Genomic DNA, 17,068 nt, shown 5'->3' with positions numbered 1-17,068 from the left:
GAGAGGGGCGGGGTAATCAGTAGCTCATTAGCATTTAAAGAGGCATGCACCAAAATGGGTCGCTGTGAACAGAACTGTTATTGACAAGGTAAAAAGGGTGATGTTTTACACAACCATTGAGGAATTTTAACCAGTATGTAGCAGACATTTCATGAAGACCCTAAAGAATCAAAAAAAAAAAGTTTTAATATATTTACGGCAGGAAATGTACGAAAATATCTTCTTGGCATAAAAAAAAAGATCATTTTGACCCATACAATGTATTTTTGGCTATTGCTACAAATATACTGATATATTGCTACTTAAGACTGATTTTGTGGTCCAGGGTCACATATGATTATATATTATGAGAAAATTATGACAGAATTTTCATTTCCTTTGTATAAAACACAGGCCTGGAGCTGGAGGCTGATTCACCGCCACCTGAAAAAGCTGCTGTTGCTCTGACCTTGGGAGGCACAGTCACATCCGAGCTCTGATCACCAACTGAGACAGCTGATGGTGACGCCAGGGCCCCGGAGGCTGGCGTCACAAGGGCGTTTGTGGTGACTTTCCCTCCCTGAAGAACATTTAGTAGGATGGTGACACCAACCTCTAGTGTGGGATTTGGAAAAGCTGGTACTCTACATCTCACTGAGGCGATGACACAGATAGCGCTATCCCTAAATGACGATTAGCACTTCTAATAGCGCCTCACACTCTGGGAAACGAACGCAGGAAGTCCCAAAACACAGTGAGACTGAACATCAGTGTAACCAGCAGCCGGAGAGGCTCCCGCTCATTAGCGATGGTTAAAAGCTTTCGGCTCCTCCACGGCAGCTGTGAGTCAGAGCTGCATATGAAACAGCTCCACATTGTGTGCTGATCTACCAAAGATGGCCAGTAATTTGAAATTTATTAGAAGTGGCAGGAAATCAGAGGTTTCAGTCAATTTCGTCATCGGCACTTAAATGAACTACAATGAAACGGCCAGAAGCAACAACTGAATGCAAAAGGATCATTTCTCCGCTATATTTAGAAACTTGTAGGTTGTAAGAACATTTCAGGAGCAACCCAAATCTTATTCAGTCGTTTATGTCCTAAAGTCTGACTCACCTTGCACGCAAAACTTGAGCTCCTTGGCATCGGTGACAGTGCTGCCAGTCATCCTCTCTGGCACTTTCTTACTCATGCGATTGTAATTCCGTCTTTTCTTGGTCTCGCCCCACAGGTTGGAGCCCCCGTGCATGCTGGGAATATTGAGCACAGCGATACCCTCCAGGGACGTGCTGCTGAGATCCAATATGATGCCATCACACTGGGACAGAAACAAAACAAAAATGTTGAACATTTTCTTATATATTTATATGTATAAATGTACATGCATAATGCATATTACTAATAGTTTGGGGTCCAGGGTCACAAATGTCTTTGCTGTCACTTTTGATCAGTTTAATGCATCCTTGCTGAATAAAAGCATTAACATCTTTACAAAAAAATTTAACTGAACGGTAATGTATACTGGTTAAAAAAGAATGACAAAGCACTTAAAGCATGATAAACTGCATTCATGTACTTAACTATTAGGAGTGGCGCATCAATAGCAATGGCATTCCAGACACGAGAGATGTGAAACTAGTCTAAAAATGCCTGCGGGCGATCCAAAAATAGAATTGCTGTACAGTATTGTATGATGTCACAGACCACCCTGAATCAAACCAAGGGCGTCAGTACAGTGGAAAAGTACACAAACTTCAAAAGACAAACGCTGACACGTTTACGACATAATGAGATGCCTCGATCGGTGTGAGATCCCACACAAGAGTGGGAGAAAGAAACTTTTCTTTTCCTAAAGCAAATTCCTCAGCTGCTGATGTTTTCATAGCTCTTCTAATTTCATAACCGTTGTGAAACATCAACAACCTCGGTCTGGATCAAAGTTAGTTTACTTGGTGGCCATGTTGGTAATACACCCATTTTTTATTGATTTATTGATTTACTTTTTTTTTTTTTTTTTTTAAATATAAGTAATAGGCATTCAAGTACAGCTTATATCTAATTGAGTGCAGAAAAAAAATAATCTTTGTTTATGCTTTAGAGGAGAAATTCATTTCCAGAATGAAAATTTTCTGATAATTTACTTACTCCCATGTCATCCAAGATGCTCATGTCTATCTTTCTTCAGTCAAAAAGACATTGAGGTTTTTGAGGAAAACATTCCATATAGTGGACTTCAATAGGGATCAATGGGTTGAAGGTCCAAATTGCAGTTTCAATGCAGCTTCAAAGAGCTCTACACTCTCCCAGCCAAGGAATAAGGGTCTTATCTAGCGTCGTTTTTGATGAAAAATGCAAATTTATATACTTTTTAACCACAAATGCTCATCTTGCACTAGCGCGACTTCACATATTACATAGTCACATTGTAAAGTTCACGAGGCAGAAGTGGCGACCCAGCGAATGTGCAAAGAAAGTCAAATGCCCTTTACAAAAAAAGTAAAAAAAACGTTGTTAGGCGATTTTGAAGTTGGAGGAGAAATTGAGATGGAGTTTTTGCCCTACCTTACCTTTTTGAACCGACGAACACAGATGAAGAACTAACCATGCTTGACTTTTCCAACGTCATTGTGTGAAGATACGCATATGTATCGCAGAGCTAGTGCAAGACGGGCATTTGTGGTTAAAAAGTATATCCCCTAGGATTGTGTAGAGCCCCTTTGAAGCTGCAGTTTGGACCTTCAACTCGTTTGCCACCACTGAAGTGCACTATGAGAAAATTCCTGATTTCTTTGTGACTGAAGAAAGAAAGACACGAACATCTTGGATAACATGGGAGTGAGTAAATTATCAGAAAACTTCTCCTCTAAAAATAACTATAAAGTCAGTACTAAAAATATCAATGTTTAATCATACACTTTGGCTTAAATCACGCTAAAAAATACTCTTCATTGTCACTGAAACTTATTGCATTCATTATGTAGGTCTAACCACAGACAGTGTGAAAGTTTCACATGCTGGGAACGTTGTCAACAGAGGTCGTCTGCCACTGTTTGCTTTCCGATAGACGTTATGACAAGTTCCTTCAACACTGACTGCGTAAGAGCAGCCTGAGGTTTACTGTAGATACTGTAGCCAGCTGCATTAATGAATCACAGTTTGTTGAAGGAAGTATTCAGTGGAGATACTAACCATACACACAGTTGAATGTCTGTCAGTGTGGCTGTATATAATTACAACATTTGCTGTCAAGTAAAACGGGGCACTGTTGAGGCTGAATGTCCTGAACTCACCTCCACCTCAATGGATTCGTTCAACTTCTTACAAGTGGCCGAGATGGTCTCTGTGGTGCCGAATTCAAAGTACCACAACTTGTTTTTCATCCTGAGGAGAGAGAATAAAAATAATTTGAAGTTAAGCTAAGAATTTAAACAATACATTTTTGGTGGTTATGAGGAAAGCTCATGAAAAATGCATAAATAAGTAAACTTGATCTTTTGCGTTTTTGATAAATTATTAATCTCGGTGAACCTATATTAATATTATTATATTATATTATTATTATAAGCTAATTGTACAGCAACTACTTATTTTAAAGGATCCAGTTATAAATGATACCCATGCGTCTGAATGTTGACCTCAGAGGAGTAATCGACAAATAAAAAATAACGTTCAACAGGATTTCAAATGCAACATCTCAAGCTCAGTCACAAAGAGAAAAAACTGATGACTCAGTGTGCAGCTGCTCTATCATTGGAACAACAAACAAGTTTGCGTTTACACACCCCAATGCTAATGCTGGCGTGAAAATAAATATTATGGGATGAACAGAGCCTTGGGCTGTCAACGGATTAAACAGACAACTGCTCTCAGATCTAACTTTGAACAAAAAAACTCGCAAAAGTAGCTCATTTGCCACAACACATAACATGGATTAACACAAATTGTGTTTTTGTTTAGTAGCTGAATCATGAGATATGGCATCAAGTTTACAAGAAGAACTCTTTGATGGTAAATCTACAATCAATTTACACTATACTACTCAAAAATTTGGGGTCATTAAGATTTTAAAACATTAATACATTTATAATGTTTAAAACAGATTTCAATAAATGCTGTTCTTTTAAACTTTCACCTGAAAAAATGCATCTACAAAATTATTAAGCAACACAAATGTTTTCAAATGTAATTATAATAAGAAATGTTTCATGAGCATCACATTTGCATATTAAAATGATCTCTGAAGGATCATGTGACACTGAAGACTTGCGTAAGGATGCTGACAATTCAGCTTTGCATCACATGAATAAATTACATTTTAAAATACATTAAAATAGAATACAGTTATTTTAAATGGCAATAATATTTCACAATATTACTTTTTTGTACTGATTTTTTCATCAAATTAATGCATTTAAAATAACAGTTTTTCTATTTTAATATACTGTAAAATATAATTTATTAATGTAATGCAAAGCTGAATTGTCATCATCTATTATTCAGTGTCACATGATCCTTCAGAAATTCTATTATGCTGATTTATTAAACAGTTTTTGCTGCTTAATAATTTTTTGGAAAGTGTGATACCTTTTCAGGATTCTCTGATGAAGAAAAAGTTAAAAAGAACAGCATTTATTCAAAATAGAAATATTTTTGAACAATATAATCTTTACCATCACTTTTTTTAATTTAAGGCATCCTTGCTGATAAAAAAATAGTAATTTCTTTCAAAAAAAAAAAAAAAAAAATACCGACCCCAAACAATTGAACGATAGTGTATATTATTACAAAAGATTTCTTTTTTAAACAAATGTTCTTTTTTATTTTTCATTTATCAAAGAATCTTAAAAAAAGGACCATGTGACACTGGAGTAATGACTGCGGAAAATTCAGCTTTGTATTACAAGAATAAATGACATTTGAATATATATTAAAAAAAAAAAAATTTACAGCATTTTTCATCAAATAAATGCAGCCTTGGTCAGCATAATTCAAAAAGATTAAAAAACCTTTCCGACTCCAAACTTTTAAACAATAGTTACTTAATCAGGTCTGACACTGTCGCAATAATTTTAATTATTAAAATGGTGCAAGGTGTGCTTTAACATAACTCTGTCTCTCTCATCTTACCCATTACAGTCTTTGCATATTCTTGAGGACATGTCTGTTATGGTTGGGGTCAGGAAGGAAGTAGGGCTGGGCGATATGGCCTAAAAATAAAATCCCCGATGGTTTCACAAAAAATCCGATTCACGATTTAAATCGATTTTTCCCCCTTACTACTTTTAGCATGTAAAGAAACCCCAGCTTTTCCACAATATATATGGGCACCATATATTTTGCAATATTTTACAACTGCATCAGTGATCGCTTTCCACCAGGCCCCATTCTTATCATACCAGACACAGTAAATGTTTGTAAGACAAATAACTATGAGATGGGAGGAAAATATATATTTCCATGCTTTTCTCTTGCACTTAAATCGTATACAAAAATATAAAATTTTGAACACAGAAATATTAAATGATTGATAATAAATAACTGAAAAGATCTGCCAGCAGGTGGTGGTAAGACACTGATTTAATTACTGAATCATTTCATGAATTTGATTCGTTCGAACGGATGGTTCATTCAGGAATAAAGCAAGTGACTCTTTATGAATGGGAAATTGAATCATTTCACTAGATTCGTTTAAAAACGCACGTTCATTCATAAACAAAACACCGCTGTGTTTGAGTGGAGATGCGCAGCGGCTCAGCTGTGACTTGTTTCAGACCACTTTTGACGACGAAATAGAGCAAAATCAGGCAATAGTCTTATAGTCAGACAATGCAAGTAACTTAATAATAACTTCTTGTTTATTTAACGGTTATAATAAATCAATATCTTGTTTACAAACTCCCTTAAAATGATTAAAAACTGTCACTCATCTTAGTTCGCAATATCACAAAGCTCTATTATAATAAAGGAAGCTACTGCCCATTCAGTCTCTTATTTACACTCTCTACACTTGAGATACATTTGTCAACGTGCAAAACACATAGAAACCTTTGAAGCTCCACTCAGCGCAAATACAAAGGGTCAGTCGCACATGGTGCTCCTAAATATTTTTTTCATAGTCGTACGCAGTAGGTTTTTTTTGCCCTTGAACTGCTGGTCGCACCAGTGCGACCTAAGGTTCTTTTTTGTCGCAAAATTGAGAAATTAGGTTGCACTCTAGAGCCCTGATATGCAAATAATTCGCCATTGTCTTCAATCATCTCTCTACTCTGTTTATGTGGTCAGTGAAATTGTATGTACTGTAATGTAACAGGCTAACTTGCTAGCAAGCAGCTAATCATGTCCCCTTAGTGACTCGCATTATTTTACCAGAACGCGTTATTTGTTTTCCGTTCTGAATACAGCGGTTAATTAGGCGCGCCATCATGGGTTCGGACAATATTGCCTCTTAATTATTCTGTCATTGGTGCAATTACAATGTATCTAATATTTTTATTAAACAATCGCGATACCTCGATTTAATAAAAAATTAAATCGTCTTAAAACGTAATTTCAAATTAATCGAAAGAATTGCCCAGCCCTAGAAGGAAGCCTTTGGGCCTGTTCATTTTGTCACCCTCTGCCCTTCCCCTGGCCTTCTGAAATATTGATATGTTACAAGGAAAGCCGAGGCAGACAGGTGTGAGAGGACATGAGTGACAGTGAACTTGGCCTCAGCTTCCATGGAGAAACCAGAGCCACCATCGGCAACCTGAGCGCAATCTGACATTAAAACAGCCTGGGACACTGAGAGGAGCCAGCTGAGGACAGCAGACGCTGCCAACAAATCAAACAAGGGTAGGACTAATCTATAATGAAGACCTTCTGCTTCAGCTCGGTGCATATAAGATTTTCAAAAAAATAAATAAACAAATGGCTTTATAACACCAGGACCCTATCAAATCTCTCTCTACTTTAAATGTGTTGCATTTTCACTTTGGTTACGAAACAGGGCAATTTACACTCATCAGATGGTGACAACCAGTGACAAGGCCCTGCAAAGGGGTGTTCTGCTGATAATGACAACACTATTGTTTGCATAATAGACAACATGTAATGGGGGCTTCTCCAGGCCCACAAGGGATGGACACAGTGCAAACATCAGTATCAACTATATAAAGCACGTAATCCGCTGAGGTACAGGATACAAGAGACACAAGTATGAGTGAAGGCTGACATCAACTATTGATGGCAACTTGCTTATGAATATATACGATTTTTTATATTTGTATAAAAAGTGCACTGTAAAAATATTTTTTAAGTTTTAAATAAAGATTTTGGAGTACACTTTGTATATTTCAGTTTTCTACTGTAAAGTTTCAATGTATATTTAAGGTTACTCGCTCTGTCCTTGTAATTGTTTGTGAAATTTACTTGCAGTTTCTCAGAGAATTTATTTTTTCAGTGTGCTTTGACACTTTTTTTTGACATTTTTTAAGTCAAATGATCCAAATGCATTCCTAATAAATACAAAAAAATTGTTCAAAAATGTATTGTTTGAACAATAAATATTTATAAATAATTTAATATTTAAATACATTTTTTGTATGTATTAATATTAATTAAACTTAATGTGTAATATTTTATATAATTTATAATAATCATTATGTGTAATATGATTTTTTCATGTGATGCAAAGCTGAATTTTCATCATCCATTACTCCAGTCTTCAGTGTCACACGATTCTTCAGAAATCATTCTAATATGCGGATTTATTATCAATGTTGGAAATAGTTTTTGTTGCTTAATATTTTTTTGGAACCTGTGATACTTTTTTCAGGATTTTTTGATAAATTAAAAAGTAAAAAAAAGAACATTTATTCAAAATAATAGAAGTATTTTCTAACAACTTCACCATCACTTTTTATTAAATTAACACGTCCTTACTGAAAAAAGTATTAATTTCTTTCATAAAAAAAGAAAAAATTACTGACCCCAAACATTTGAATTGTAGTGTATACTATTACAAAAGATTTCTTTTTTAAATAAATGCTGTTCTTTTTTTACTTTTTATTCATCAGAGAATCACGAAATACGACAGTGTTTTAGTGCCACATTGAAAAATAAAAAAAATCTCAAATTACGAGATTAAAGTTTTGAGAGTAAAGTCTAAATATTTGAGAATAAAGTCAAAATTACGAGAATAAAGTCTAAAAGTTTTGAGAATAAAGTCGAAATTTAAAAAATATAGTAAAAATATTTTAATAAAAAAGTAGAAATTATGAGAATAAGATCGAAAAATAGTCAAAATTTCGAGAATAAAGTCGAAATGTTTTGAGAATAAAGTCGAAATTTTGAGAATAAAGTCGACCTTAAATGACAAGAATAAAGTCGAAATGTTTCAAAAATAAAGTCAAAATGTTTTGAGAATACAGTCAAAATGTTTCGATAATAAGGTCGACCCAAAATTACGAGAATAAAGTCGAAATGTTTTGAGAATAAAGACGAAATGTTTTGAGAATAAAGTCAAAATGTTTTGAGAATAAAGTCAAAATGTTTTGAGAATACAGTCGAAATTTCGATAATAAAGTCAAAATGTTTCGATAATAAAGTCGACCCAAAATTACGAGAATAAAGTCGAAATGTTTCGAGAATAAAGTTAAAATTACGAAAATAAAGTTGAAATGTTCTGAGAATAAAGTCAAAATATTCTCAATTCATGTAATATTCTCTTAACATTTCGACTTTCTTAAAATATTACGACTTTAATCTCATAATCTTAGATTTTTTCGATTATTTAACGTGCCACTAAAACACCGTCGTACTGAAAAAATATCAGTTTACAAAAAAATATTAAGCATCCATTAAGTTTCCATCTGAGATAATAAATCAGAATATTAGAATGATTTCTAAAGGATCCTGTGGCACTGAAGTCCAGAGTAATGATCCTGAAAATTCAGCTTTGCATTAATAATTTGTTTTTAAAATATACTAACATAGTAAACCATTATTTTATATATATTACAATAATATTTTATCTTTTTTCTGTATTTTTGATTAAATAAATGCAACTTTGATGAGCATAAGAGACTTCTTAAAAAAAAACTTTAAAAATCTTTCTGATCCTAAACTTTTGAACGGTAGTGTATATCACATTTATAATTAGATTATGGATGCAAAGGAAATTCATGAATTGCCAAAATGCATACCATTTCTCAAATGCATTACTGTAAATAATATAACAACAATAATACATATCTTAGAAAGAGAGACATTTTAGAGGAGTGTTTTTGACTATTACCTTCATTTTCTCAGCTGTAAAACAATGCAATATTGCCATACAATGTGACAAACATAGCAATGAAAAGTTTGTTGTGTTACTCAAAGTGTCTCTGTTTTGAAAACAGATGATTCACTGTCACGAGTCGAAAGCGTTGCTACTGTTAAAACTTCATTCTGTCGTCCTCTCCTTCGGTTTATACTCCAGCAACTCGCTACCTTCATTCTGTCAAATTAAGGGATTATGAGCAGATCTGAGATCACAATTAGACCCACATTGCGATCTCAACAGGGTCAAGCTGCCTAACCTCATTAGCTAACTTCCATTTGAGAAGCTCTGGAAAAAAACAATTAGCCGCGGGTTTCTCTTTCCATTCCACCCCCAGTTGAAGTTTGATGCAGAGAAAAAGCAGCCTGTTAGAAAACTGTCTTCTAGAGGAACAAGCACAGCTAGGTCATCGAACAAAAGTGAGCATTCAAACCGCATCGAGAGGCCGGCTAGAATCAAAATATTATGTTAAAATCCTCTTCACTAGAGCTGTGCTTGAAATCTGAATCAGCACATAAAGATGTAGATGTTAAGGGTCAGTGGACCTTTAAATTTAAGCAACACATTCCTCAAAAACAATCACAAACACACACTCTGCTGGTCATCGGTCCAGATAACCATCTCCCATAATCCCTTCAGAGACTGATGACTTTTTGACCTGCGAGCTCTCTGCCCCTGTATCACTACGGCAATCAGTCACAACGCAGCTCAGGCCTTATCCTGCTGATCGGGACTCTGATACAGGCCTGTGACTGACAGCTCAAATGGGAGTGAGTTTAAGGACGGGGGTGCTGGAGAGGGAGGAGGGCATTTGGGGGTTAAAGATAAGATGTGATGAAGCTCTTGTGATGGGAACAAGAGAAGAAAGACTGCAGTGTGAATATCCCCACTGTAATCTGGCAAGGATGAGCGTCCTGTCAGATGGATCAATGTGACTCCTTTCCATCAGAACACTCTGAACTCAGGACAGACTTTTGCGGTTGCGTCTTTCAGTTGTCTCTGGGAAGTGCTTTGTCAACACTTGCAACAACATTACTAACAACAACTTTAATATTAATGGTCTGATTCAAAAGAATTTATATTGGGATCATTTAATAATTCAATATATCAGACTGATATAACAATATAACATTTAACTTCTATTATTATTTAAACGTTTAAGAGATTCATAATTTTTCATAATTTTTCTCCTATTAGTCTATTTCTTGATCTGAGCATTCATTTCTGAACAGCACTTTGTAAGCAATGTTGTAAAATGTTTTAGCAATAAAAATCATCAACATCATCACCATCATTTTATATTCATTTTACACAATCCAATAAAGATGCCCCAGTGCATTTTTTATTTCATGCATGTTCTTTTTTATTAGTCCATTTGTTGATCACTTCTGATAAAGTAAAATTGTTAATAACTGTTAATAATAATATTTACAAATACTACAATTACTACTACTGCTAATAATAATTATTATTATTACTACTACTACTTTGTAAGCAATGCTGTAAAATGTTTTAGTAATAACAAAAATAATCATTATTATTAATAATAATAATACAATTAATAATAATGTTTGATGTTACAAACGATGTTGCAATATTTTTTATTTTTTTATTTCAGGCATGTTCCTTTTTTAACCCATTTGTTGATCACTTCTGATTAAATGAAATTAATAATAAAAATATTTATATTATTTGTAATAACAATAATTACTATTTTTATAATTAATTTTATTTAATCAAAAGTGATCAACAAATAAAAAAAACATAAAATAAAAAACAGCATCTTTTTTAGCATCAAAATTATTATTGTTGTTGTTTTGTTGTTGTTACTTGTAATATTAAAATAAAAATATTATTATTAGTAGTACTACGAATAATAACAACAAAACAACAATAATGATGATGATGATAATAATAATAATAATAATAATAATAATTTTGATGCTACAAAAGATGCTACAATGTTCTTTATTTTTACATTTCAAGCATGCTCTTTTTTAATCTACTATATTTGTTGATTATTTCTGATTGAATAAAATTAATAATAATAATAGTTATTATTATTATTTTAATATTACAAGTAACAACAACAACAAAACAACAACAATAATTTTGATGCTTTAAAATTGTCCATTTGTTGATCACTTTTAATTAAATAAAAATTATAATAATAGTAATTATTATTAATATTTTTATTACAAATAATAACAAGAAAATGTCAATAATAATAATAATACTTATTATTATTATTACTCTGTTAGCAATGCTGTTAAATGCTTTAATAATAATATTGCTGCTACAAAGGTCCTACAATGTTTTTTATTTGTACATTTTAGGCATGTTCTTTTTTAAATCCATTTGTTGATTACTTTTAATTTAATAATAATAATAATAATAATAATAATAATAATAACAATAGTTTTATTTATAGTATTACAAATAACAACAACAACAATGATAATAATAATAATAATAATAATAATAATAATAATAATAATAATAATTTTATATTAATTTGACACCATCCAATAAAGATGCTACAATGTTTTTGATTTTTATATTTCAGGCATGTTCTTTTTTATTATTCCATTATAATCACTTCTGATTAAATAACATTGTTAATCATGATGATTATGATAATAATAATAATAAAACATAGGGCCAAATTAACATTTTTATTATAATTTTTATATCAGTTAATCTTCAGCTAACTCTATAACTCTATGGTCTGGTTCCAGGCAGCTCACGCTCCTCTACAGCCTGCCTGTGACCTGCTCCACAGTAAGGGTGTGTGTGTGTGTGGGAAGGAGGGTCAGGGCAGGGGGTACGTTCTGACGGGCTGCTCTATTGGCAGCAGCCAGAGACAGTGAGGAAGGGAAGCATATATTTATTCCTCCCCACCATGGGCATGGAGCAGCAGGGAACAACAGGTTCCAGAACACAGCCACGCTGGGCTTCTGCTGAGTCCCGGCACACACACATATGTGCACGCGGGGGGATTTGCGCACACGCACACCCACGCACGCATACGGTCCTTGCACTAAAATACACAATGAATTGGCCAACGCTTACACACAGAGCACACAAACATCCTTACTCACATAGACATAACCTAGACACCTTCTTAGGGGTTATGAAACACATGCTCACATGCTGAGCAGACAGACGGCAGCTTGGGTCAGGACCATATTTGGCCTTTTCCTCTGTCGGTCACGTGATCGGAGGAGGTGTCGTAACAGTACGGTTTCATCTCATGACATTTATTACATTAATCAACTAACTTAACCGTGAAGAAAAGTTGATTGGAGGCTGGTGGGGATAAAAAAGTCTTCTGTTCATTTTGTATCTTAATTTCTATTTCATTTTAACTTCATTTCTGTCTACAGTATAACATAATGCAGGATTTATGTCTAACTTAAAACCAATGACATTAAATGATCAGAATCTTTGTAATCAAGACATGATATATTTGAAAAATAACAGAGTGTGACCATTTTATGCCGAGAACACACTACACGATTTTCATGCCGATTATGAATGGAATTTGGTCTTGATCACAGATCGTGCCTAGTCGGGCATAGTCTGTTCCAGTTGGGCTCAGTCGCTGTTTATAGTTGTCACAAAAAATCGCATAGTGTGTGGTGTCTAAAGATAATAATCTTAGAATTCAAGAGCCAGTCGTTTTCACTAAGATTTTTTTAAACATGTTTAATATTTGCGACTGACACCAGCGATTTTAAGCAGCTATGCGGTGGAGATGCGTTCACTGTCAAACATAATTCTGCATTAATTAGGTAATTTTGTCCAAAAAAATGTTCTTGATTACAAGAAAAATACAGATTTGTCTTGATGTGATTTATTTCGCCTTTCTTTTAATTCATAATTTAAGGCTACACAGATTTAAATAGTTTCGTTTTCAAAAGGGGAGCGCATAACACTTTTTGAATTTCATGGTTTGTATAGCCTAGTCTGCGAGGGGTTCGGAGTACAATTTTTGTCCACATTGTTTTCACACTTGTCTAGTACAAATATGTGGCTTTATTTCATATTTACAGTGTATACGTTTTTCGTTATTTACCTCAAAAGAAAGGTAGTGAAATGTGACAACATGCCCCGTAGGTGGGGTACATTATAACACGACCATATGACAGCTTAAAATCCTATCTGATCGAATGAAAAACATTTACACAACAAACTAAAATATTTTGTCAATAAAATGCATGCATTCACTTTTTCAAATAAAGTAATGACGTTTAACACATTGCCACATGGTTAGAACGGCCCTGATCGCAACACACAGCTGTACAGTAGTTCAAAACAATGTGGACACACATTGTCCACACACAGCTCGCAAAGAACACGACACACATAAACAACACACATAAACGAGCCAAAATGCTTTACATTTCTCAATAAAATCCATGAAAGTCAATAGTGTAAATTGCATCGAATATCATAGTTTAATAACACAGTGTTACAACGTTCTCTGCGCCACTGGGATATAATACAGGTTACTGTCTTGCTGGTTTGAGAACCATTAATAAACTTTCTAAACTGATAAACAACATATTGGAGAATAAAATATAATAGCCTATATTTGTCTCATTTTAAATGAATACCAAAAGCTGAAATGAAAAAATTATTTCAGCCAGAAATGTACTTTTACTATGGTAAACAAAATATTCTGCGATATCTTCAAAAGGCTTTTGCATTTTGGCGCACTTTTTTTCTCTGCATAGTGTTGCTACGCCAACTAGTAAATACTGAAAATTTGGTTATGCTTGCATGTGTGGAAATATTTAAACCACGCGTTACAACTAACCCCGCGTTCGTTTGTGCCCCGCGCTCTGATTCTCAGTGATTCTCCTATTTTAAAGATGATCAAGAATGATTTTATTTCGATCTGCAGTGTAAGAAAAGTCAAGAAAAAAGATTAGCCTATTGCCCTAAATATATATAAACTACAGACTTAATCCTATTTTTTTCTTAACTTTTAACTTCTTCTAAAACAATATTAAATCAACTTTAAAGGCTAGGTTAATGAATTTTCTTCATAATAAATATACAAACAAGACGAATAGCTTACACTTCAAAACGAAGTTTTTATATATAATTTCATAAATCACGAATATGACGAAGTACAATTATTCTATATAAATTAATTGTATAGCTGTTACAGTTGTATCAAATGGATAAGAAAATTATAGTGCCTTGAATTTATTAAGTAGGCTAATGTTTAATTTCGTTCGTTTCATTCTCTGTAAATGTAAAGAAAAAAATACCATTTTACCTGGAACCAATTCGTTTCTAATCCCTGATTTTAGACAAGCATGCATGATATCATTTATATATTATTGCTTGAATAAACCTTTTAAAAGTAGTGCTAGAAATGTTATAATTAAGGAAATTAAACAGACCTAGGCATTTGAAAAGACATATTATAATAAAAATGCGTTACAACATTTCAATAGGTAAAACGGGTGTCAAATAAAGTACCGCGGTGTTGTATTTTGGTGCGGCTGAGGGAGCGCGGGTAGATGCTGCGGTTGGAGTAGGCTACACTGTATTTTTTATTTAATTTTTTGGGGTTTGGCAGAATTTGTCCAGTCGTGACTCACCAATCGTTAAGTGTGTTGTGGAGTGGAGTGACTCAGTCATTAGGTTTGTGCTCCTTTCCGATTGTCAAAGACTAAAATCGGTTCCAGTCGGTGGAAACAATCGTTAAGTGTGTTCAGGTCAGTCTTAGAATGCTTCTGCTAGTCGTGTAGTGTGTCCCCAGCATTAGCAAAATCACCCACAACAGATTTACTATGCCATATGAACATGTAAAGTGTCTGCAAAGAACATAACTGTAAAAGTAAAAAAAAGATAAGAGATAAAAGATAAAAACGTTTTACCGCAAGACAAATGAACAGCCATAGCTGGCAAATGTCTTTCAGAGTGCAGCCGATAATGGCATGTTTAATGCCATATTTGATTTTTATGGTACAAATGACATGCTGCAGAGTAAAAAGGGACCTCAAATAGCCCTGAGTGAAAAGACCAACGCTTTTCACAGATCAATGTGAAAATGCAGTAGTCTGACTTGCCTGTCGGCCACTTGCATGTGGTGTTACACGCTGATGATCAATCAATGGCTCTTTGAGGCAGAAATAAGTGCATTTTAATGCACCCCCACCCCTCACTGACTGGTGCATACAAAACCTTATCATACTGTAATTGTGAAGCATTCATTCAGTCAAGCTCAAATCTTCATCGTGATGAATAATTCAGCTGAGCTCTTTCACAAATTTTACTGTGATAACTACCACAGAGATTTAATGGTGGGTGCCAATGCTAAATAAAGAGATGACAAGGGTTTGGGATACATAATAATATTATTTAGAGATATTAAATGTGGAGAAAAATGTAACAACAGTTATTGGTACTACCTAGCACATAATAAATTTATATGAGTTCACCTTAAAAAAGATTACTATGGAAGCTTGTTACATAAAAAAACATTACATTAAAACAGGTAACATTACATTTGGTTACATTATACATTAAAGTGTACAGTTGTAAAAGTCCAGTTCTGAGGGGGGAAAAATACTGACGTTCTCAAAATTGCAAGTTTGTATGTAGCAATTCTGACTTTATTTCTCGTAATTGTGAGTTTATATCTCACAATTCTGTTTTTTTTGGTGCAACTGCAAAATCACAAAACTTTTCTTACAATACAGAGTTTATACCTCACAATTCTGACCTTATTTCTCGCAACTGCGAGTTTATATCACACAATTCGGAGAAAAAACATCTGAGAAAAAGTCAGAATTATGAAACATAAACTTTTGCACCATAAAAACTCACAATTATTCTCAGAATTATGAATTTTTATCTAGCAATTCTGACTTTATTTCAGAACTGCATGATATAAACTTGCAACTGCGAAAATAAAGTCAGAATTGCAAGATAAAAACACAATTCTGACTTTTTTCTTACAATTCAGAGTTTATATCTCATAATTCTGAGGAAAAAAGTCTGAATTGTGAGAAAAATTCAGAATTGTGAGATATAAAACTTGCAATTCTGAGAAGTGAAGTCAGAATTGCATGATATATACTTGCAACAATTCTGACTTTTTTTCTCGCAATTCAGAGTTTATATCTAGCAATTCTGGATTTATTTCTCAGAATTATGATTTTTTTAATATAGCAATTCTGACTTTATTTCTCACAATTGCAAGTTTATATTTCAGTTCTGAGAAAAAAGATTGCAAGATATAAACTCACAATTCTGACTTTTTCTCACAATTCAGAGTTTATATCTCATAATTCAGACTTTCTCAGAATTGAGTTTTTATCTAGCAATTCTAACTTTATTTCTTGCAACTGCGAGTTTATATTACACAATTTTGAGAAGTCTGAATTATGAGAAAAATTCTGAATTGTGAGATATAAACTCGCAATTCTGAGAAATGAAGTCAGAATATCATGATATAAATTTGCAATTTCGACAAAGTCAGAATTGCAAGATAAAAACTCGCAATACTGACTTTTTTTTCAGAATTATGAGTTTATATCTCAATTCTGAGAAAAAGTTGGAATTGCGAGTTTCTATCTAGCAATTCTGACTTTATTTCTTACAATTGCAAGTTTATATCATGCAATTCTGAAAATGAAACATAAACTCACAATTGCAAAAAACTATTTTTACTTTTTCTCACAATTCAGAGTTCATAGCAATTCTGGCTTTATTTCTCAGAATTATGAATTTTTATCTAGCAATTCTGACTTTATTTCTCAC

General features: G+C 33.5%; 1 protein-coding gene across 1 annotated transcript in view; it reads right to left on the bottom strand.

Moving 5' to 3' along the window:
- Positions 1–355: 355 nt before the first annotated feature.
- dgkg (diacylglycerol kinase, gamma) overlaps positions 356–17,068 on the bottom strand; it is a 449,591-nt gene continuing 432,878 nt past the window's right edge. The window contains exons 22-24 of the mRNA XM_073845052.1: positions 3,270–3,360; positions 1,096–1,297; positions 356–594 (exon numbers count right to left, since the gene is read on the bottom strand). Of these exons, the coding sequence (XP_073701153.1) occupies positions 356–594; positions 1,096–1,297; positions 3,270–3,360 (532 nt within the window). The remainder of the gene's footprint in view (positions 595–1,095; positions 1,298–3,269; positions 3,361–17,068) is intronic.

The sequence above is a fragment of the Garra rufa genome, chromosome 8 (assembly GCF_049309525.1).
Source record: "Garra rufa chromosome 8, GarRuf1.0, whole genome shotgun sequence".
Classification (NCBI taxonomy): Eukaryota; Metazoa; Chordata; class Actinopteri; order Cypriniformes; family Cyprinidae; genus Garra; species Garra rufa.
The sequence above is the reverse complement of the archived record's forward strand: the minus strand, read 5'-3'. Positions and strand labels throughout refer to the sequence as shown.